Source organism: Gymnodraco acuticeps, unplaced genomic scaffold, assembly GCF_902827175.1.
Source record: "Gymnodraco acuticeps unplaced genomic scaffold, fGymAcu1.1, whole genome shotgun sequence".
Classification (NCBI taxonomy): domain Eukaryota; kingdom Metazoa; phylum Chordata; class Actinopteri; order Perciformes; family Bathydraconidae; genus Gymnodraco; species Gymnodraco acuticeps.
In genome coordinates, this window is record NW_022991632.1 from 2,842,419 (window position 1) to 2,867,696 (window position 25,278).

Consider the following 25,278-nt stretch of genomic DNA (forward strand, 5'->3'; position numbering starts at 1 on the left):
TAAATAACACCTTAATGCTGATCTAGATCTCTCCGTTCCGCTTACTGACGTCAGTAAAGTGTTCAAATCTGGATCAGTCTGTATCAGATCCGTTGCAGCCCCTTTTTTAGAGATTTGGGTATGGAGGAAAATAGAGAGGGTTTTGTTTTCTGACACTTGGTGAGTTCCCTGGAACACCGGGGACACATATTCATGTATAAAAGACGTACGAAAGTGCATTTTGCATGATAGGTCCCCTTTAATATAAACCTTGAGTTAACAAAATACTACTTATCAACTGTTTGTGTTTATTATATTTGGTTAGAATATTGCTGTATTACTGTATCAAAGTATATACCAGAGGTGGGGGACTCGAGTCACATGACTTGACTCGAGTCACATGACTTGACTCGAGTCTAATGAGTTGACTTGCCTATTTTTTGACTTGAGACTTGCTTGACTAACATTGATAAAAGACTCGACTTGACTTTGACTTGGTATTCATGACTTGAGACTTAGGCTTGAGACAGATGACTCGAAAGGACTTTACTTTTTAAAATAGAATATTTGCATTTGTTTTTGTACGAAGCACCTAGAGGGCAATGAAAGAGAGGGAAAGTATCTCCTTCGCAGGAGAAAGTAGGAAGTGGAGCGCACAGGAGACAGCCGTTTCATTGCACTGTTATGTTTATGTGGGGAAATACATACATTATTTGAGATATATTTCAAACTCGGACTTCATTTTAGGGACATTTCGGCCAGGGGTGTAGAGTTATTTGTTCAAGCACCGGATCGGCAAAACAGGAGAGTCTGTGAACCAGTTTGCCTTGACCTATGTATTCATGTCTGACTCTCACAGTATCTGCAGCCCACAGCTGCTTCATAGAAGAAAAACCTCCTTCACTTCATGAAATCTCTGCAGCACCAGGAACGTGTAACTCAGCAGAATCTGAGAAGAGCAGCACCAGCTGCAGAGAGCTGTGCCTTCACTGTGTTTACCTTCATTAGAACAGCTAACGAGCGACCGCAGGCTGCCACACACACACACACACAAGATTTAAACGCAGACTTCTGTTCCTCCATGTTTCGTTGTTATCGTTTCACTGAGTGGACCCGCCCCTTTTTTTTTTTTCAAACGCTCCCTTTTCTGGTCCATCTGCGGCGGTAACAGGTTTTGTGCGTGTGATGATTCGGCTGTACCTTTAGTAATGAATATTAAATGTTCATTTGATCATTGGTTTTATTATGAAAACGTAGAGACCGGAAATACTGTTTTCAACCCGTAACTTTACATGGAGGCTGCCGCATACCTCAAATCATCTTCCTAATATCTATGGAACTATAGATCCTACATATCGACTGGACGTGGATTCTAAAAGTACAATATACACTTCTCGCTAGAAATCTAATCAGAAAGCGTTTTAATGGCCAAACTATCCTACAATTTAGGATTTTACAGAGAGGGTTATTTGTGAGTAAACGACCATCTGTAACGTTTGCATTCAACGGGAGCAGGACGTATTAAGCGCTTGAACAAACGACATATTTGGTCGTTGTAAGAGAATATTTTCATCTGATCTGTTTATAGAGTTTCTTATTGTTTTATAGAATCTGTGATACTGCAAACATCTGCTTGTAGTCAGTCAAAGACCCCTGTGTAGGTTGAGGCTTGTCTGGATCTCTTTGAGACAAGTCGACCATTGTCTCACATCTGCTACTAATTAGGTATACGCGGGCTTTCTGGGAGCCCGCCTCTCCTCGTGTTGGTTAGATGTTTTGTGTCTTTTGGGGCAGAGATTACCTTGGTGGAGCACAAGGACAGTGTGAAACTAGGATGATCTCCCGGCCGTACGTAATTGTCTGTCTCTCAATAAATATCAGTGTAAATGACAGGTGAATCCAGTTTCCCTCATTTGATGATGCGCTCAACATTGCTGCAAAGAAGTTTTAACTTCACAGTCGTAATAATTGGGCCTGAACAATCGGCATAATTGGTCGTATGAGTTGGAGGACTTGTTGAAACAGACTCGTAACCCTGCATATTTGTTGTGTTTTGCAGCATATTATAAACATGTCATTCCCTTATCTTCAAATACCCCAGGTTGTGTCGTGATGTATTTGAGGTGTACTGTCCACATCACAGACCTGAAGTCGTGCAGTCAATGTATGCGAAGTGTACAGGACCTTGGTCTCTGAGACTCAAAAAAGCCTTTCTCGCCTACCTGTCCACTTTGCATACCTGAGATCCTGCAGTCATTTCTCAAAGATGGTGTGGCATCTAGGGAGGTGCGATCTCCTGATGGTATAGACTGTATTATAGTGGACATCTGCAACCCTAGAAAACAAGATAACATTAGGATAATCAATGTATACAACCCATGTCCAAATCTAACCACTGATATATTTAAAGAAATAGCAGAATATAAACAGGAAGGAATTTGGTGTGGTGATTTCAATGCACACAACCGTCTATGGGGCAGCAACCATACAGACAGTAACGGAAACATAGTGGAGGAAATGCTGGAGGAAAGAACACTAGTATGCCTTAATGATGGACATGGCACAAGAGTAGATGTTCACAGGGGGAAAGTCTCATGCCTGGATCTGACATTAGTGTCAAACTGTTTGGTTCATACATGTGAATGGTTTGTTTTGAATAACTCCACTGTAGGAAGTGACCATTATCCAGTGCTTCCTAAAATGAATAATAATGTATGGCAGGAAGGAGGTGTGATAACCAGGTGGTGCTTTGCTAAAGCTGATGTAATGTAGGATATGGTGTGAGGAGTCGGTACACTGCTTACACTGCGTTTGCGCTTCAGATGAGGCTCCCTCCGCAAAACGAGGCCCCACGCAGTCTGCGTGACCTGCGTGGAGGGAGGGTCCGGTATAATAATGTCACACTAAATGCAGTCATTTGGTCTTTAGCAACAGCTTGTGAGAGCAGCGCATTCATCGGTGTTCGTTGTCATGCTGCCAGTTTGTTGACGGCCTGTGTGTTGATGGGACTTCTCATGCTCCCTACATGTTTCCTCTGCCTTTCGCCAGTTCTTAAACCGTGCTTTCACAAAACTCCCATCCCTGATCTTGCGCTGACGAGCTTATTTTCTATAGCAGAGCAACAGAAGAAGCACACTGCATTATCACTTTCTCTTATAGTGAAGCTTTTTAGAGACTGCGGCCTCAAGTACCTCATTCACACCAACGGTGTTTCAGGGCCGGTTCGGAGCTGGAGCTTGAAAAGCACCGGGTTTTCCTCTTCACACCGCAGCGGAGCAGCCTCTTAGCTCCGGAATCCGGTTCGTTTCAAGCACCAAAAAATTGTCCGGCCAGAGCAAAAGCACCACATACGTCACGCTTACGTCGAGGCGGGGGCAGGGACAGATCAACTCCTGGACAACAACAACAAGCCCGCGTTTTATCCAGTTTGTACAACGATGGAGAAACTTAACAATTTTAAGAGTTTCAGTGTTTCTGCCATAGACTGTATATATAAAGGTTTCTGCTCATGGTGAAGCAACGTGTCTGCGTGTTAAGGTGGAACCTGAGCATTCACGTTGATCACCTCTCATTATAAATCTATAAAACTATAAATATTAAACTTTACTTCACGTGTTCATTTGAGAACAGCTGTTACATACCTGGGTGAAGGTTACAGTTCATTTAAATGAAAGATACAACGTTACTCCACACTCATGGTTCAGTCCACCTTTTTTTCCCACATTTTTTGTAAAGCACTTTGAATTGCCTTGTGTTGGAAAGTGCTATATAAATAAACTTGCCTTGCCTTGCCTTGCCTTAAGAAATAAGACCGACCTCGGAAGCAGTTGTGTTTTAAAAAAACCTTTATTGACACGAGTACACTTTTTTTATAAGAATATAACTAAACCACAGAAATGAAAAGCTGCAGATAGAGCCATAAGAAATGAATGCAACTGATTTCATCCGCTCGGTTTGGCTTTATGAAGCTGGCACGCAAACGGTTACGTCATGACGCAAACGATGACGCAACACCGCATTACCAGTCGGACTCTGGGCGGTGTGAAGAGAGCCAGAGCTAAACCGAAGAACTGGTTCTGAACCTGAAAAGCTCTAGCACGGAGCTTGAACCGGAGTTGCATTGGTGTGAATGAGGTAAAGGTGGCCCCATGCATAGCGTGCCATAAAACGCTGCTTCTTATTTTAAGTTTCGTTGCCTTGCTCCGCTCGGTGGGTGGGGGGGGGGTACACCTGAGAGATATACAGCAGGAGAACACGCCGTCCACCGCGGAGAATAAACAGAAGGGCAACCATGCTCCGGGGTCTTCTTCGCTGCCTTTGGTGTATTTTGTGGCGGCAGCAGCGCCACTTACAGGCCTGGCATATGTACTACAGCGTTTCCAGCATTTCCAGCGGTCTAGTGTGAACGGACGCGTTAATGAATCGAATGCGTGTGAACGGAAGACTTGTTTGCGTATGTGTTTAACTGTATGCGTCCTCGTGGGGCCGGGGTCTAAGCCAAACGATATCCGGTCTATTAAAGTAAGGTCAACACATATCGACCCTAAATATAGTCTATATTAAGAACGAGAAAAGTCTTAACATATATATATATATATCGTTTTTTGTAGACAAATGTGTGAGGGTGATGACGTCAGAGCATCGTCCTATGTGTCGGGCTTAGCCCCGGACAGCCCCAGCCCAATTGAACCCCTGTGTATTTGTGAGGGAGCTCCTATATGGCATTACCCCGCTGAAGCTCACCAAAGTTTCATATATTTCATAGTTCAAAGTTTTGTCAATTGTTTTGTTTATTGGTCAAATACTGGTTTCTAATGGTTTCTGAGGAGTTTGACTGGAATGAAAGAGCACAGAGTACAGAAGCAACAAAGCAGCATCCTGCATTAACCCTGACCTTCACAGAGAGGTTGAAGTTCATGGAGAGGAGGCTTCAGCAGTCTGTCTGCACTCTGTTTAGCTAATCAATATAGAAATGTGAGGTAAAGTGTCGCCAATGTAACCGGTTAGAACTCGAAGTTGCGATGAGGTCTTAAAATGTATGGAAAGGGTCTTAAAAAAGGTCTTAAAAGGTATTAAATGTGACTTCAGGATTCCTGCATATACCCTGATATTGCACTATTCATATCAATAAGGTAAACTGAGACACCAACAACACCCATAAAATGGCTCCTACAAAGAGTGTGGGAAAACCTTTTCTTAAAGTATTCACCTTAAAGTCCATGAGCGAGTTTCACTGTTCATTAATCTGCTTCATGTATCTAGAACATATCTACGATGTTTTCAGTTTGATTCTATTCTCTTGTTGAAATGATCAGACTACCAAAAATAAAATGGCCTTAGAAACAGACCAGCCTGCCCTCCTACAAAAAACGACCAAATCGGTCGATTGTTGAAGCACCTTAGATTACGACCCAGAGGCACGTTTTAAAGTGTGGTCGTGTAAGAAACAACATGCTCTCGTTTATTCACAAATAACCCTCTCTGGAAAATCCTAAATTGTGGAATAGTTTGGCCATTAAAATGCTTTTTGATTAGATTTCTAGCGAGAAGTGTATATTGTACTCTTAGAATCCACGTCCAGTGGATGTGTAGGATCTATAGTTTGATAGATATTACGAAGATGATTTGAGGTCTAGCCGGGATAACGTGTATGCAGCTTCCATTAAAGTTAGCGTGGGTGAAAACTGTTTTTCCGGTCTCGAAGTTTTCACAATAAAACCGGATATATTCCCTCACTGTCAAATGATTACACAGTGATATCTGCATTACTCATCCACTAGAAAACATCAGTTTATTCTTGTTAATTACAAAATATTGATTGGGTTAAAGATCAAATGCAAAGCTTTTTGTATAATTGCCAGTACAATCGAAATCATATAGCTACAACACTATCTAAGATATTGCAGTATTAAAATCGGAGATAATATGAGTCTGGCAATGCGCAATATTAATTTTGTTCAACCCCCAACACCAAATCCGACGATTTATTTTCTCCGCCGCTCCTCCGCAAGATGGCGGCGCGTGACGTCAGATGTGCTAAACATATTTCCACCTGGCTTATCAATCACAGCGGCTTCCGCCGATAGTACAACTAGTTTCGTCTATCATGTCTGATTCTGAGTAGACTATAGACTAAAAGCTTTAGGAATCCAAACTATAACATATAATAAGTACCCTGTATCAAGATTGATGGAAAAACAAGTGAAATTTGACCTTTTTAGAGAGGTTTAGAAAAATAAAGTCCAGGCGCTCTGAGTGAGCCTCTGAATTAGCCCTGAGCGAAAAATGTTCGCAGCGGCTCACAGCGGCTTCCGCCGATAGTACAACTTAGTTTCGTCTATCATGTCTGATTCTGAGTCGGAGGCCACCCAATATCTGGAGTATGTTGTCGACATCCAACCATATCTCTACGAGCCTCTGATGTCGAAGAGGAAATACAAGGAAACGTCACCTGATATCACCGATGAAAGTGCTGATGGCGATGATTCAAGTTCGCCATCTGAGGAAGAGGCCGAGGGTGCTGAGAATTGGTGTAGATGTGGAAACTGCCAGACCATGCCTACAAGCCGAGAAAACAAGTGCTGCCACAACTATGGGAAAGTGAAGGAAGAGATGGGAGAAGAAGTCTGCATCACCGACTGTAGGACGTTCGACATTTTCCGTTATGAGTGGAGGAGCGATGAATGAGCTGCAGATAAACTACAATGCTAACAGTGAATTAGTCCCGATCGAAAAATGCTAACCTATCACTCCTAGCGCCCTTATTACTTATCCTAGCTCCACATCCAACACATTGTTTATGATCGTAAAGACACAGAATCTAACGGTGCCCGCCTCTATAAGCAATAAAACTGCAATTCCGTTATCTGCGTTATCTGCTGTGCTCCGTGCGCTTTGAAATCTAATCAAAAGTTGTTTACCTCAATTCTTTGGCGTTTCTGCATCGCCCGGCTCTTTCGTTCTTTCAGTGGTTTCTTGTGCTGAAATGTGGAGGGGACGGCTCCGGGTTTCAGCCTCCGACGTGCTATTAATGCTTCTCCACCAACAGACTTGATGATAGCAGGATCAACCTCGTATGCATCACACGTGAAGTGATCAGAACACAACCTGCTCCATTTTGTCGGTTGCCATCCAACACGATTCACTAACAAAATCCATTTTTTGCGGATGATTTGGTCTTTGGGAAATGCATGTAAAACTCTCCCAGATCCCGCACCGTTCGTACAACAAAAAGCACAACAATAACCCATGTTAATTCAGTTTTCTTGTCGAAAAACTTGTGACCGAGACTGCCGAGTCGGGATGTTTGGTCCAGAGACTGTTTGGCATGTATGACGTCACGCGCGCAGAGGCTGCTGGGGAGGTCATGTCAGAAATTCAGACGGCTTTGGGTCAAGTTTTGTATCAATAAAAAGCTTCTTTTCGGGTGTATTATCTCGATTTAAATTTTAAAAAAAATACAGGCAGTCTTAAAAACAACATTTCTATAAAAATGTAGCATATTTGGAAGCTTTGCATTTGATCTTTAAATGGTGTACAATGATTTTGTGTTTTTTAACCTTTGATTCAGAGAAACAAATAGGAGTTTAGACACTACAGTTTCCGAAGACACTACACTACCCAGAATCCCCAGCTATCGTTTGGGACTACAACATCCGCCTTGCATTACAAACCCCGTGATTAGTCATCAAGCCCTGTGATTGGATGTTGGAGTGGCAGTGCGGCAAGGTTACGCTGAGCGTCAACAGCTCTTTGAAATGGAATGGAGCCACGGCAGACTTTCCAAAACTGGAATTGGACAGCAAATGTTGCAAATATGGCAGCAGCCATCGATCATCTTAAGATAAGATATACTTTATTGATCCCAAGTTGGGAAATGTTTTTGTTACAGCAGCATACTACTTTGTTCTACTCCACTACAATTCTCACATTCCTCATTCCTCCCCGCACTGTCAACCTGGACAACCTCTTACCTCTTCAGTCTGTGACCACACCACGCCCCTCCCACTCAACTACCATTGCCCTCCTTAACATCCGATCACTCAACAAGAAAGCCCTCATCCTCCATGAACTAATCTTGGAAAAATCCCTTGATTTCCTTCTGCTCACCGAAACCTGGCAACAGCCCGATGACTTCTTCTCCCTCAACCAAACATCCCCCCCTGGCTTTAAATACATCACTAAACCCCGCCCCTCCCATCCTGGTGGCGGCCTTGCTGTAATCCACAATCAGAACATCCCGATCACAGAACTAACCCTCCCCTCAGTATCATCCTTTGAATTCATTGCCTTCAAAGCCCCTCCCTCACTGACAGTCATCCTCATCTACCGGCCTCCTAAACCTCATCCCTCCTTCCTCTCCGATTTCACTGAATTCCTCACACTTGCCTCATCCCTCTCTCAACGTCTGTTACTACTTGGTGACCTCAACATTCACATTGACTCACCCACCTGCAAGCTGGCATCCGAATTCACAACCCTACTGGACAATTTCTCTATCACCCAACATGTCACCTTCCCCACCCATGACAAAGGACACATTCTTGATCTCGTCTGCTCTACCAACCTCCCAGTGATTGACCTCCACCCTTGCCCATTTCCCCTCTCCGACCACAAACTCATACAATTCACCATTGTCCCCCCCACCCGAAACCCCTGCCCAACCAAAAACATCACCTTCCGTAATCTACACTCCATTGACCATAACCATCTCTCCGAACTGCTATCATCTAATCTCCCCCTGGACGCAACCCTCAGCTCACCTGATGATCTGCTCAACCACCTCAACTCCACCCTACTCACCTCCCTCAACACTTTAGCCCCCCTCAAAAATAAAACTGTTACTTTCAAGACCTCCTCACCCTGGTTAACACCCGCACTGCGTAAAATGAAGCAGCGAGGCCGCCAACTTGAACGTCTTTCAAATAAATCATCCCTCACAGTCCATTACATAAGCTACAAACTCCATCTCAATGCATACAAAGATGCTCTTATTGCCGCTAAATCTGCCTACCTCTCCAACATCTTCATTGACCCCTCCCGTAACCCCAGGACCCTCTTCTCCACAGTTAACAAGCTTTTCAAACCCCGTGCTGATAACCTCCCTACTTCTACTTCCGCTACTTGCAGCTCATTCCTCCAGTTTTTCGCAGACAAAATTAACGCCATTAACCACTCCTTCTCAGCTCCATCTGATATACAAGCATCTCCCCCAACCTCCACCACGACCATTTCTCCCCCCATCTCCCTCGACCTCCTGACTCCTCCCCAGCGCCGCCTCTCCCAGTTCAACCTGGTGACCCCACTTGAAATACTCCATCTGATCGGTTCCTCAAATCCCACAACCTGCTCCCTTGACCCTCTACCCACTCCTCTTCTGAAGTCCTGCCTCCCCGTCCTCTGCCCCTATCTTGCTAACCTTTTCAACTCCTTGCTGTCCCATGGAACCGTCCCCTCTGCCTTCAAAACTGCTGCCGTTACTCCAATCCTCAAAAAACCTGGTCTTGATCCCTCCTCCCTCACTAATTACCGCCCTATCTCCAACCTACCATTCCTCTCAAAAACTCTTGAACGCATTGTAGCCAAACAAATTCACTGCCATCTCCAAACCAACCAGCTTTATGAACCCCTTCAGTCTGGATTTCGTCCTCACCACAGTACAGAAACTGCACTCGTCAAAGTCCTCAATGACCTCCTCACCTCTGCTGACACTGGTTCCCTCAATATTCTCATCCTCCTCGACCTGAGTGCAGCCTTCGATACAGTGAGCCACAACATCCTGCTCACCCGACTCAGGGACATTGGTATTGAAGGTATTGCACTCAGATGGCTCCAGTCCTACCTCACTGAACGATCCCACTTCATCTCCCTCCCAAACCATTCCTCTGCCACAGCTTCAGTCACCCAAGGCGTTCCTCAAGGATCAGTACTTGGCCCCCTCCTCTTCATCATTTACATCCTCCCCCTCGGTCAGATACTCCGCCACTTCAACCTCGACTTCCACTGCTATGCTGATGACACTCAGATCTACCTCAGCACCAAATCCCTCCATAACCCACCCCTTACCCACATCGATTCCTGTCTGACAGCTATTCAAACTTGGATGCAACATAACCTCCTCAAACTGAACAGCAACAAAACAGAACTCCTCCTAATCGGCTCCAAATCCACCCTCAGCAAGGTCACTAACATAACTCTCACCATCGAAGGCACCATTGTTTCCCCCTCCAATCAGGCACGCAACCTTGGTGTAATCTTTGACCCCACCCTCTCCCTCGAACCTCACATCCGCCAAACAGTCAAAACCTCATTTTTCCACCTCCGCAATATTGCAAAAATCCTACCCTCTCTCACCCGCCCCGCAGCCGAACAACTAATCCATGCCTTCATTTCCTCCCGCCTCGACTACTGCAACTCACTTCTTTACGGCATCAGCACTACATCCCTCAACAGACTCCAACGGGTTCAAAATGCAGTTGCACGTCTCCTCACGCATACCAAATCATGGCATCACATCACCCCAGTCCTCAAAGACCTCCACTGGCTTCCTGTTTCCCATCAACTACAACAATTCTGGTCCTCACCTACAAAGCCCTCCACCATCTGGCCCCCCCTTATCTCACAAACCTTCTCACTCCTTATCAACCTCCACGGTCCCTCAGATCCACAGCAGCCGGACTCCTATCCATTCCCACATCCACACTCTGCAGCTTTGGGGACAGAGCCTTCTCAGTGGCAGCTCATAGGCTCTGGAATTCCCTCCCCCAAGATCTCCGTGACTCTGAGTCCCACAGTCTTTCAGTCCCGCCTCAAAACAAATCTTTTCAACTCTGTCTACCCATAAGCCCCCCCCCCCCCCCTCTCAATCAACTTCCTCTTGACTGGCTTTTTATTTTTTACTTACTTGTTTGCCTGTCCTTGTTTGTCTACCCTCCCTCATACTGTAAAGCGTCTTTGAGTTGTGAAAAGCGCTATATAAATAAAATGCATTATTATTATTATTACAATTCAGAGGTTAACCTAGTATTTGTACTCCACTACATTTATTTTAGTTCCTTTGCAGATTGTGATTAATGATGTGAAATATAAACAACCCTTAAATCAGACTTTAGTTACACCTGACTAAAATTCAGGGAAGGTGATTGACAAGTGCCAAAATAAACTATGCAATATATTGGACGTTAAGTACTTTGTCAGAATTCATATTTATCTGTGGATAACCCCAACGTTTTTTTCTTATTCAAGAAGACCTTAACTTAAAGTAATGTTTAGATAAAGCCTAGTTGGTCTGTTTTGCATCCTCCTGTTGATATCTTTGGACGTCCTGCACTCAACTGTTTTAGAGATCACAACAGTATCTTCTTGATATTTTATATTGTGTATTTAGGCTACTCTCAAAATTCAATAACGTGCTTTAACCACTAGGCGGTGCGGGTTAAAAAACCAGTGGTGTAGTTAATAAAACATTATATCAAACATACTGTGACTATTAACTTTATTGTGAAATGAAAACAGAACGGTAAAGGAAAACACAGTTTCAGTCTCTTGATGTGAAGCTTATGCATTGTACCATGAACCTGTATAGACCTGTAACAGTCAACTGCATGAGGAGTTGGAAAGGTAATGAATTAATTAAAATGTCGAACTCTGACTTCATTTTAAGGACATGTCGGCCAGGGATGTAGAGCTATATTTGTTTAACCACCGGATTGGCAAAACAGGAGAGTGTGTGCACCAGTCTGCCTTGATCTATGTATTCATGTCTGTGACTCTCACAGTATCTGCTGCCCACAGCTGCTTTATGGAAGGAACACCTCCTTCACTTCATGAAATCTCTGCAGCACCAGGAGGCAGCTGCTGTGTTTTAACCACACACACACCTCTACACACACACACACACACACACGATTTAAGCGCAGACTTCTGTTCCTCCATGTTTCGTTGTTATCGTTTCACTGAGCGGACCCGCCCCTTTTTTCTTTCAAACGCTCCCTTTTCTGGTCCATCTGCGGCGGTAATAGGTTTTGTGCACTGTGATGATTCGGCTGTACCTTTAGTAATGAATATTAAATGTTCAAATCAAATCAAATTTTATTTCTATAGCATATTTAAAAACGATTTTCCGTCGAGCCAAAGTGCTGCACATGCAGATAATAAATAACACATTCCTACCGATGTAAACAGAAGACAATAAATTACAACATCAAATATGAAAATCAAATGTTCATTTGATCATTGGTTTTATTATGAAAACGTCGAGACAGGAAATACTGTTTTCAACCCGTAACTTTACATGGAGGCTGCCGCATACCTCAAATCATCTTCCTAATATCTATGGAACTATAGATCCTACATATCGACTGGACGTGGATTCTAAAAGTACAATATACACTTCTCGCTAGAAATCTAATCAAAAAGCGTTTTAATGTCAAACTATCCTACAATTTAGGATTTTACAGAGAGGGTTATTTGTGAATAAACGACCATCTGTAACGTTTGCATTCAACGGGAGCAGAACGTATTAAGCGCTTGAATAATCGGCATAATTGTTCGTATGAGTTGGAGGACTTGTTGAAACAGACTCGTAACCCTGCATATTTGTTGTGTTTTGCAGCATATTATAAACATGTCATTCCCTTATCTTCAAATACCCCAGGTTGTGTAGTGATGTATTTGCGGTGTACTGTCCACATCGCAGACCTGAGATCCTGCAGTCATCTCTCAAAGATGGTGTGGCATATAGGGAGGTGCAATCTCCTGATGGTATAGACTGTATTATAGTGGACATCTGCAACCCTAGAAAACAAGATAACATTAGGAAAATCAATGTATACAACCCATGTCCAAATCTAACCACTGATATATTTAAAGAAATAGCAGAATATACACAGAAAGGAAGTTTGGTGTGGTGATTTCAATGCACACAACAGTCTATGGGGCAGCAACCATACAGACAGTAACGGAAACATAGTGGAAGAAATGCTGGAGGAAAGAACACTAGTATGCCTTAATGATGGACATGGCACAAGAGTAGATGTTCACAGGGGGAAAGTCTCATGCCTGGATCTGACATTAGTGTCAAACTGTTTGGTGCATACATGCGAATGGTTTGTTTTGAATAACTCCACTGTAGTAAGTGACCATTATCCAGTGCTTCCTAAATTGAATAATAATGTATATATGCAGGAAGGAGGTGTAATAACCAGGTGGTGCTTTGCTAAAGCTGATTGGGGGAAATGTAGGATATGGTGTGAGGAGTCGGTACACCTGCTAACATCAGAGGGAAGCATAGAGGTCATTACAAGCCACATAACGCAACATATACTAAATGCAGCAGAGAACAGTATACCAAAAACAACAACCAAGGGTAGGAAGAAAGTGGTGCCATGGTGGAATGAGGAATGCAGCAGGGCTACTAAAGAGCGAAACCATGCATTTAGAGAATTAAAGAAACATAACACAAAATAATGTTATAGAGTATCAAAGGAAAAGGGCAGCTGCTCGAAGGACAGTAAAATACACACACAAGAGAGAACATGGAGAGAATGGTGTTCTACCATTGGCAGAGGAGTAACATTAGGTGATGTCTGGTCCATGTTTAAGCAGATGAGTGGGAAAAGGAAATCCATTAAAATGCCAGCTTTGGTTGATGGGGAGAGGCTGGCAGTGACAGATAAAGAGAAGGCAGGTATGTTAGGAAGGACACTTGCAGCAATACATAGTGGGGAGCATCTCAGTGATATCCATAGGCAGCAAAAACAGCAGTTACTAGCAGAGAATGAAAAGGTGAAGGAGAAGAGACAGGATAATAGGTCAGCTCTGGATGTGGAATTAGTAAGAGTGAGTAATGACGTGGGAAAAACATTGAAAATGAAAGAGATAATGGCAATAGTGTACTTTGACATTGAAAAGGCGTATGACTCTGTGGAGGGAGGGGTTACTGATCACATTGAGGAGAATGGGTATTGGAGGGAGAATGTTCAATTGGGTAAGGGCCTTTTGAACAGACAGGACATTTAGAGGAAAGGTTGGAGCAGATATTTCCAATTATTTAGAAATAGAAAATGGTATTCCCCAAGGGAGTGCAGTCAGTCCAATATTATTTAACATCATGATTAATGACATGTTGACATGCTTAGACTCATGCATCCAATGGGCTCTACACGCAGATGATGGGGCTATGTGGATGAGGGGAAGACGTGCCCCGTACGTAATGGAGAAGCTAGAGCGATTAAAAAAGTGGAGAGGTGGTCATATAACTGGGGATTCAAAATGTCAGAAAGCAAGTCATGCTACATGGTATTTACAAACAAATGCAAGATTGATGGCCAACAGCTAACACTATATGATCGTCCAATGACAAAGGTGAATGAGTTCAAATACCTAGGACTGTGGTTTGATAGCAAATACACATGGAACATGCATATTAATCAAGTGGAAACAAAATGCTAAAAAGTATTAAATGTATGTAGCTGGATGCAACTGGGGCGCAGACAAACAAGCATTAATAGACATTTACAGATCAATGATGAGGTCCACAACAGACTATGGTTGTATAGCGTATGGAGCAGCAGCAAAAACATCACTTACAAATGGATAGACTACAATATAAAGCATTGAGGTGTGTATTGGAGCGATAAGTCAACTATTTGCTTATCGCGACAGGCCTATGCACACAATGAAACAGTGGAAACAAACATGTGTTTGACTTTCATTAGTGAATGAAACTGTGTGCCCTTTATAGTCTGTGTCCAATTTTGTGTATTTGTATATATTGTATATCCTATATATATGCTAAGGTCCCGCTACTGACACGATAGCAGTCATTTAGTGCCCACATTTGGCAACCCTGGTTAGCTTCAGAGCTAGCAGTCTGTATTTGTAAACAAAGACAGGACGAGCTGGAAATGAAACAAACAATACTTAGAAACTGGTTAAATGTTTCTGATGGAAGGAAACGACCTCTTCTCTCTTTGAATGTGGTTTATACCTTTCAGATAACAGCAACAGTTAAAGCCTTACAATGAACCGTTTCGCTTAGCTACATATCAGAGATACATATCGTTCTTGTAATACTCTTTGTCTGGATTATATCTCACATTTGCATTAACAGTAATATATGTATAGATGCTACTAAATGAATGCAACATATATGATACTCTACATAGAAACTACTCCGTGTATGTCACAGTTTACACTTCACCCTTTCTAAACACTGAATGAAATAGGTTTTTGATGCTTATACATTCAAATAAACGACCTGTTTAAACTTTTAATGTGGTTTATACATTTCAGATAACTGTCAACAGTTAACGGTACAAAAATAAACAGTTTTTCATGGTTGGAAAGTAAATAAAGTTCATTTACTCAAATACAGATTGCAGGTAGTTGTATTAGCTGAAGTATTTTCATTTGATGTCACTTTATACTACTCCTTCATTACATACCAGATATAAAGATGTACTTTTAATAAGATGAGAGAAGAGTTACACATCATGTGAAACTAAAACTGGTATATCTACATATATATAATCAATGAGTAAATGTGTCTTTCAGACGCCCCTTGATTACATGATGGTTATTAAGTCATCTCAATATATTTCTGTTTTCTTTCTGCTGATTCTCTGTCATTAAGGTGAGAGTTATCACGATGCCAGGGAAAAACAGGGACCAGTTCAAACAGGGAGACCTGGTGTTCGCCAAGATGAAGGGATTCCCCCACTGGCCTGCCAGGACACACACACACACACACACACACACACACACACACACACACACACACACACACACACACACACACACACACACACACACACACACACACACTAAATACCTGCGTACAGATGTGTATTCCTAGCTAACGTGATATTCTGTGTGTTCAGGTGTGTGGAAAGTATTTACAGGTACAAATGTTATTTCTCACGGGGTTATTCACAAGCAACCAACTCCCATGCACTCTGAATGTGCATCAGCTATGAGAACCAGCTGCTCAGCAACAAGTACTGGTGCGAGTCTGCAGCTGCAGTGTGATAAGACAACCCAGTCTCATGGCATTTCGTGTTCACCAACACGATTTCCCCCTTTTTTTTCGTGTTGCACAGAACGATTTTAAAAGCAATGTATTTCTGCTGGTAATGTGTTTCGTGCCTGCAGCACGTCTTTTTCTCCGGTCGGGTCTTGGAAGACCGGAAGCCGTGTGGTTCATAAAAACATGTTCTTACTCAATATCAAGCCACAATTATTGCTTTTATTTTAAATCGTATAATTTCGGACTTTTGTTTCCGTCTGTGAGGAAAATAAATGGGGCTCAGAGCCTCAGAATACTGAAATCTGTATTTTTTTAATCTTTTTTTCCTTCTAATTTGTTATTCTTTTCAAAATAACACACTGTTATTTACTCACCAATAACACACAATTATCCTTGTTTTTATTTATTGGTTTAATTCCATAATCTCGGGCTTTTTTGGCGTCCGTCAGGAACTGAATTTCAAAATAAAAATATTATAATATATATAATCGCTTGGACCTTGAGTTAAATCAAAGTGGTTACTTTTTTTTGGCTGGGCAGTGTAGTTTTACACACCGTCTTATTTGACTTTCTCAGGACTTAAAACTGTTTTTTGGGGGCAGACCCCCACAAAGAAAAAAATATATTTACACACGTAAGGTCATCATCTTAACAGTTTGGTATGCTCATCTGTGAGCTCATCTGTGAGCTGGAGTAACTGGTAGCTTAGCTCACTACATTTTCAAAGTAGCTTACCCAACACTGCATCTTACCTGATCAGGAGGTTGAATCGGGAATTCCTCAAGCTGTTGCTCCTGCTGTGAAGGGACACATGTGCTGACTTGACTGTTGGTCCTTTGCATCCCTCGTGTCGCAGTGGCACAACCAGAAAAAATGGGCATATCAAAATCTTCAAGTCCAACTCTAGATGGTTCGGGTGCAGTTGTCATCAACCCAGAAGGCGGGCTTCCATTTTCAAAATACAGAGCATGTCTACGTCTGATGTGGTAGTAGAACGAGTTGAAAACTCTGTATTCTTCGGTACATCCATTAATTCCACATACAACACGGAAATCTGGACTGCGGCCATGTGCCTTGTTAATATGGCTCAGCAGAGACTTCAATGTTAACGCAAAAAAAACAAAGCAAATCACACACCGCCAATACGCCATGTTCCTCAAAACCTTCTGAACTGAGGAGGAGATGGAAGCTGACAGATTGATGTGACAGACAAAACATCTGCTAAAGGCAAAGTTGAACCACAGCCCGCGCCAGTACTGTAATATCTCCTAGTTCTGCAATACTTCCTGGCGGGCTTTTGCACGTTGGTTGGGTCAAACCATATTAACAATGGGGGGGTAGGGTCTCTGATATATCCTTTTTAGTATGTGCTGCGATATTAAAAATACAAAAAGCATATGTATTAGCAATTACAAACACTATCGTCACCTTTTTTCCCTCAAATGCTTAATTTGATCATCCCTATTTACCCAGATTATTATTTGTCGAAGGAGGAGTTCAACCCACTACTGTATCATTGTCAAGTAGCCAGTTCACGAGGTTAGAAAGAAGAGAAGGTCACAGAAGAAGAGAAGAGAAGAAGGTCACACATTGGAGAGAAGGTGTGTATTCATATTATAATAAAAGCGCATTAATTTGTCACGTTACCAATATTGCTGGGTTAAAAATACAATGAATATTATGTCTGTTTGCTAGCTAGCTAGCGCTACTAGTGGGCTAGCGCTGTTAGCTAGCTAGCTAGCGGCGATGCTAACGTTGTCGTTCGGGTTAGCAAATCATTACAGACTGCTGAATGAATCCACTAAAATTGTCAGTTATTTCTTTTCTACACCAGTATAGTGGTACGTTTATTAAATAATGAATTAAAAACGACATGTATAACTTTTATTTGTATCGTGATGTGTTCACCGGTCCCACAACTTCTATTACGCAGTCAAAATGGTAACTAAGAGTGGAAAGTGTTCAGCGTTTCACACTGAACTATTTGACCGTTATAATGAACCATGCGGGTACTACCGGTAGGCCTATAGTGCACACAAATATTTCATGCTTCAGATTGGAACACATTTATACACTCAAAACAGTAAATGTTAGTACAGAAATATGCAAATTGAGATACAGCAAGGGAAAGATAGCTGTTTTGTCAGTATTCACTAAAACCAGTGTGCGAAATACGGGGTCCCTTCGTTCTGAGTTGGAGAGTAGCACGTTTAAGTTCGCGGCCAAATAGTAATTAAAGTAGTTTGTTACTATACAAGTTAAGCGCCTGTAACATCAGTGTTAAATGCGTATGTGCCGGTTGGTGTGCGTACCTTATGAAAGTAAGTGTTTATCGGTTCGCAGACGTAATGAGCGACTTTGCAGTGGTCTACATGTAATGCGCACGTTCTATTGTTTACAATTAGCATGCTAAGCAGAGTTAGCTTTATTCACGTCTTGTGTTGCCTTACTATGTAATATGAATGAGATTCATGTTGCTTAGTGTAATGCCCCATCCACCGCTTGCTTTGCATGTCCCGCAAACCAACCAGTGGAAGTCAGGGGAGGGCGAAATAGTTTCGGAAAGGACCACTCTACTGAGATGAGGTGGATTTGTTTATCGGCGTTACTATAGCGATCATGACGGTACTGAGCATAAAGTAGAAAGTAGATGAGACGATAGAAGTGTAAGAAACCCATATGAAGATAGGCTTTTTATTTCAGTTATCCTATTTTTGCACCGAAAATATTTGAAAACCATGAAAGTTTAAAAAGTTCAAAATAATGACCACTACACAAGCGAAGTTGTGACGCCCCGTGTTCGTTCCCAGCGCCCCCCTAGGTTCTACGAACGCCCCCCACGGGGCGCTGACGCCCCCGTTGAGAAACCCTGTAATATAAAACAACGTGCATCCAAACAACTTTAGCCAATGCAACCTCCTATGTCAGTGTTGCACAACAATCGGGAGATGGGACCCCCCGAATATTGACGGGTATTTCACACACTGACTAAAACCATTATTTGTCAGCCTCTGTAGCAGATAAAAACATAAAATGAAAAGCATTTAAGAGCTTAAACCACAAGGAATGATTGTATTAACTGTACTATTCAATCACATGTTTGTAAAGCTGTTTGAAATCAAATTATGATAATTAATTAATATTTTTTCTTCCTACCAGGTTATAGATGGGACAATGGATACACTGGATGATGTTACAGTGTCAATTTTTAAGGGTATGTCATGTGTGTTTGAATCAAAACGATAAATAATTATTTGGGATTGTAAAATGTTGGTAATGATGCTACTGTCCTAATAGCTGCTAACATCAATGAGGTGTTGATGCACTCCCTCACTCGTGATGATTTGAGAGACCTTTTTCCTGGGCCAGAACACTTTCTTAGGAGAAAAAGAGTGTGGTCTTTCATCAGCCCAGAGGTAAATGGTTACCTACTTTGGTCTAAAAACAAAGTTGCACAAGACATGTTATTTCAGATTCTCGCCATTGTTTGACTTTGACTGTTTGACATTATCTGCTGTTGTAGGACGAGAATCCTATCTTAAAAGATAAAGATGGCCCTTCTGAAACAGGAACTCCACCTTGTAGAAAACATAGTCTCCCTCCAACATCCACTCCTTTGGAGAAAAAACGCCCAAAGTTGACCCTACAGCTACCTAGTCCACCAGAGTATGTGATCTACACGGACAGTGAGTTGGAACAAGCTCGTAGACATTACTTTGAGATGGCCCGCACAGGCAGAGAGAGGGAATGTGTAATGTCCAAGGAGTTGAGTTGCAGGCTAGTGAGGAACACACTCACCAGCATGATTTCCATCCTGAGAGCAAGTCCACAAGGAGAAGAGCTTCACTACCCTTCCAACCCTGAACTCACAGCCATGGCTAAGAAAGTAGTGGAGTATTATCCCATGTTACAAGACAAAGATGAAGCTGTGAAACATGTAAGTCATTAAAATGTGTGGCTGTTTATTTCTTGCACTTTGTTGATTGTGAAGTACTAAGTAACTAAGTAATTCTTATAAAGTTATTCTTTGTTATTTGCCACAGACAACCATTCACAATAAACTTAAAAAGAGGCTTCTAAACGTAAAGTCTCCGCAAAAGAGGCAAGGGCCTGCACAAGAGAGGGGCCGTCCAAAGAAGAGGCGTTGCCTTGACTTGTCAGCAAGTGACTCAGGAAAAGATTATGATGCTGACTCAAGTGACGCAGGTGGATCAACAATTATTTTGGATCAGACTCTTAACAGTTCTGATGAAAATGAAAGTACATGTAAGTAGAATTGCAACTTAATTTCCATTTATATGGTTCTCTACTCGAAAGGCATATCCACACATTGCTGAATGCATAACATCATGTGCAGCATAAAAGTTGTTTGTAATGGACAGAGATATTATGGTCATTTTCTGTCATTCATTTTGTAGAGAACATTTTAACCTTTAAGGCAGCTATATATAGTTATGTGAGCATGTCATTGTCGTTTTCTGATTTATTGTTTGACAATTGTGGTAAGGCACAAAATGCATTTTTGAAAGGACAAATAAATATCTAAAATATCTTCATTAGCTTCCACAGTAGCCCGCTCGGGCCGCCGGCTGCCCAATTACACCGCGGACCAGCGATCCAGTATGGTCATCCGTTCTCCCAATTCACACCAGGGAGCCAAAAAGCAGCTGGTAAAGGCCCTCCACGGTACACTTTACCCAGCAGAGGACCCAGAGCCCGGGGAGGAAGAAGAGGGTAAGTCCTGAGTCTTCCAAACTTTTCTACTTGTGTGTTGTTTGAATATTTTTAAAGACATCACCCAGCCATAAGAGGGCTGCTTCTAAAGGGAGACCATTTTTGACAGTCTTATGTGCACATAATCATTTTCATTTTTCATTTTAGTGGACAAGGATAGTCTGCAAGCACAGGCCAGGCATTTTAAGACTCTGCATGAGATGTACAAGAATAAAAAACAAAACAAAGATGCTGTCTCTCAACTCCTTGATCTCGAGTTTGAAGCAAGAAGACTGTTCATTGACAGTGATGTCCTGAAAGTGGAGGACAGGCACACAAAGGTCCTGGATGCCTATCCATGCTTCAAGGATCTTCAGAACGACTTCCCATTTTTACTTTTCAACAAAAGTTCCAGATTTTAATACTTATTCACTCTGTAGGTGATGTCTGAGCTGCGTCGCATCCTGGATAAAGACAACCACAAATACATAGCACAAGTAAAGAAGAGATGGGACGACTTTGTTGCTAAAGTGCAGTTTTACGGAGTTTTGAAGAAAGCGATGAAACCACCTATGACCCTGGATCGTGGTAAGTCACCTCTTAGTGTCTACAATGTGTTGGTGAAGATATGACTGAATAGGAGTGTGTCATTGATGCAAGGCTGACCAAATAAATCTAAAATAATAATGCTCTGGGGGCATTTTCACACTATTTTGTTATCTTACCAAAAGTAGGATCCCTCTATCACACTTTAAGTTCCTAGCTAAAAGTTGTATTTTAAAACCTATTCACAAACTTGCTGAGATCAACTTTTCACTAAGGAATTAGGAGAAATCCAACTGGGTTGGCCCAGATGACATCGCAATTCCTGAAACAGTTATTGGCGGAATGACGGACGGACTTCAAATCTGTGCGTCATTAATGGCGTCTGATGCAACCTCTGCAGCAGTAGCTTACTAAGTCACAACACCAACCAACTAAACAACAGACATCGGCTACCTCCAGGGAGCATGTCACCTGATGCACCCTAAAATTAACCTCACAGTGCATGTCTCCTAAACTTGAATAACTTTGACCTTAAGTCAGTTATATATTTATATGCATTATCCTTTGTTTCATGTGTCTAAACTGTAGTTATGTTAATACAGATTGTGTGAGCTAAAACAGTTAATACAGTGTCTGTCTTTCCATCCACCTGTTCGCTTTCTCTTCTCTCTTCTCATAGTGGAATTCTCGATTGCCTTGTTCAAGGCACTCCCTACACTCTTTCCTTCACCAGCTGCACCGCCTAAGAAATTGGGACATGCCAGTGAGGCATTGATACATGTTCTTCAGGTGAGCTATTGTGTCACATTCAAATCTTGATGTTTTTTTTACTTGTGTCTATAAAGCCATTTACTTCCATGCTTTATCCTTTTTGTAAGTCTATAATGGGGTCGCTTTTCACAATTAGGACAACATTTAATAAGATATGTTGCTGTTTTTTAAGCTGCCTTGTCATGAAAGGACATTCTCTCAGCGGCAATTGATAGTAAAGTTGAAATAATTTAACTTTAAGCGTAAGCACTGTGGCAATTTGGAGCTTGTTGGCACCGTTCCCTCCATTGGAAGAAATCGGCACATCAGTGCAGAGCTGTTTTACTGCTGGTCATGTAAGCCAGCTTTCAGCAGGAGGTTAAGCAATTTGTTTTCATTATTTTATTGGAAGACATGTTTTTGTATTTTCATTAGTACATCAAATGGTGCTGTCTTTGGATTCACATACTACATGCAAAGCATTATAACTTCAATCATAGATGCAATATATACATAATGGTAGTTGAGGGTCTGCTTTAGTAGTTCTATGTTATGGATGTTTATCAGAGTTTTGCTATCTCCTTTAGCCTACAGAAGATCCCACCGTCTACCTCCAGAAGAGATCTCTGTCCAGCCCCATCTTACTTGTTGATGACTCCAACTGCCTTGTCGCCATAGGAACCACTCCCATCACTACATTTGCCAAGCAAGACCTGCATGAGGGTTTGCTATATCTAATGGCCTATTACTACACAATACATCTCACTTATCCGAAGTGTGTTGCAACCATCCTTTCTGTTATTCAAACAGAAATATTGAAGGATACTATCCATGACCGAGACGCCACAGCCTCATACAAAAAAGCCATGGCTGAGTGGAAAGCTTTTATTGGGGAGTAGATCTTGGTGGTAGTTAGGTTCCCAACCTGTTTCTACAATGCTCACCCGCAATGTCTATGGGAGAGAATAACATCCCAGAAAACAACTCATGTACAAAAACAAAAATGCAATAGTCAGCCCATCATTTCCTTCCAGCCCTCCTTTCCTCAAACTGCAGGTAGCTGCACCTTCAAAGTAAGGGTCACTTGCCATAGCCACCTCTCTGTGGGCATTGCCCACATTCAGCCAGCAGGTTTTCCACCTTTTGTTTTTAAGGTGCAACTAGCAATACAAATTTGATCATTGCACTTTACAAATGATCAGCTGAAAATTGCAACTTTGCTCTTTGTAATGTAATTAAAAAGCCAGTCATTTTTAGGTCTATATATTGAGTCGTGCCCATTTGCTGGGCACAACTCATGCTCGCTTAGACATATACAATGTGGGTGAGCTAGGTGGTAGTTGGGCTAGTTATTGTTAACAATTGATACTGGTACCAGTATCTGTTTTTGCATTGATACTTTGGACACAAGAGACATGACTTTCTATCATTCAGTGTTTGAGAATTTTTGTTCAACAATAAGAGAAAACAATAATATTGAAGCTCTTAAGTTATAATTCTTCATTTTTGGTTATCTAACACAAAGCAATGTTGAGTGGTTTTCAATGTTATAATTTAAGTTTAAAATTATCGTCATGATTAATTCATACGTTTTGTAAAATGCATGCTAGGTTCTTGTTTTGAGATCTGTCTACTTGAATTCAGAAATAAACAAATGGTAAAAGAAAATTTGACAACTTGTTTTGAGTATATTTGGCTTATACCTGTGGATGGAATAAGTGTTTTTCTGCTTACTTCAGGACATTTGCCACTTTTCTAGCATCCATATATTTCTTATTTCCAGAATTATTATTCTTATTTTAAGAATTCTTATTTCAAGAATTATTATTCTTATTTTAAGAATTCTTATTTCAAGAATTATTATTCTTATTTCAAGAATTATTATTCTTATTTTAAGAATTCTTATTTCAAGAATTATTATTCTTATTTCAAGAATTATTATTCTTATTTTAAGAATTCTTAATAAGTCTAATTATCTCACTGCACTGGCAGATTATTACACTTGTTTCAAGTCTGTATAAACTCAAATCACATATTTTTTTTCTTGTTATAAGATGGATGATTTTTGCAGTGAGTACTTGTATTGACGCTCTCTAACTCTGTTATAACAGGTAAGCAACCACAAGACGGCCAACGCGTTCGGGGAAGCGCAGATGTACCTCACCATAGAAGAATTTGGATGGATGAAAAGGTGGCTGGAAATCAAGGGGACGCTGACCGGCACCAACAACCGCTACTTCCTCTGCATAGCGGGGAAGAACCCATCGAGGAACCTTGCCACCTTCCTGAGGTTAGCATGGGCTGATGTTGGACTAAAAGGTCCCATTAACTTCACCGACCTCCGCACAGTCCACGTAGATAATGCGAAGAGGTTTCAGGACAAAAGCAACCGCCAAAGAGTGAGTGATTTCATGTGTCACAACACTGCAACTGCAGACAAATTTTATGCCAAGAATCCTTCTTTGAAGGAGGCTGCGGACATACGAATGCTCTTCACAGAGTCACTGCAAGCAGCGGCCGCAGCAGCATTAGGGGTGAGTGAAGACAATTTGGGGGACATTGACATCCACAGTGACCGTGACAGCTCTGGAGATGAGCATAGCCCTACTCCCTACCAAGACTCCACCGATACCGAGACGTCAGATGAATTATACAAAGACTTCAACGCCTGGAGAGCGGTGAAGAGGGAACAGTCAATGGCCGAACACAGTCCCTCAGACACGGGTGAAGATAGGGTGCCAGCCTCTGCACCAACTTCACCCGATACGGACAATGTTGCCAGTGATCAACTTGTAAATATGCAATGTTTTGTTGTACTCAGTCCGCTTGTGCTGGATGAGTTAACAATGTTATAATGTTATAAAGTGTCAATGTATATATTTCTGTAAATAAAGTTTGTTAAAATTACTTAATTTGTCCTCTTTTTTATAACCCAATATGGGTGATTCCCCATTAAGGTCCCCAGGGGCACGAGGTTCTGGTGGTGTGCATGAAGGGGTTTAGTCCACGTGAGGAGTGCTCAAATGTGGGAGGATGTGTAAGGCAGCGGAGGGTAAAATAAGTTAAAGTGTGAACCTCCAGCAGGGCAGGTGGTGCTGCTGTGAATAAGTCCGACTATGGTGTCCGATGGGCGGACTGTAAAGCACCGCAAAACAGACCCCTGATAGGTTACCAGGGCCATGAGAACATCATCCATAGGAGGGTGGGTGCTGCTGTGAATAAGTCCGACTATGGTGTCCGATGGGCGGACTGTAAAGCACCGC

At 41.9% G+C, this 25,278-nt stretch overlaps 1 protein-coding gene and 1 pseudogene across 2 annotated transcripts; one reads left to right on the forward strand and one right to left on the reverse strand.

Moving 5' to 3' along the window:
* Positions 1–25,278, reverse strand: part of LOC117534144 — a 117,537-nt pseudogene that overhangs the window by 61,836 nt on the left and 30,423 nt on the right.
* LOC117534145 lies at positions 16,759–24,922 on the forward strand. 2 transcript variants are annotated; one of them, XM_034198260.1, is made up of 11 exons: positions 16,759–17,607; positions 19,166–19,220; positions 19,304–19,422; positions 19,530–19,943; positions 20,050–20,272; positions 20,567–20,740; positions 20,888–21,060; positions 21,160–21,307; positions 21,945–22,054; positions 22,603–22,738; positions 24,127–24,922. In XM_034198260.1, the coding sequence occupies exons 2-11, from the start codon at positions 19,181–19,183 to the stop codon at positions 24,318–24,320; spliced, it is 1,731 nt and encodes a 576-aa protein (XP_034054151.1). In that variant the 5' UTR covers positions 16,759–17,607; positions 19,166–19,180; the 3' UTR covers positions 24,321–24,922. The 2 variants fall into 2 exon arrangements, with proteins under 2 accessions (XP_034054151.1, XP_034054152.1); XM_034198261.1 differs by lacking the exon at positions 16,759–17,607 and having other exon boundaries at positions 19,169–19,220; positions 19,321–19,422.

Bases quoted from the DNA above. Each gene is read 5' to 3' on its own strand.
- LOC117534145 (XM_034198260.1), top strand. From the start codon at position 19,181: ATGGATACACTGGATGATGTTACAGTGTCAATTTTTAAGG. The intron at 19,423-19,529 runs GTAAATGGTTAC...CTGCTGTTGTAG, and splicing joins GGTCTTTCATCAGCCCAGAG to GACGAGAATCCTATCTTAAA. The intron at 20,273-20,566 runs GTAAGTAGAATT...TATCTTCATTAG, and splicing joins TGATGAAAATGAAAGTACAT to CTTCCACAGTAGCCCGCTCG.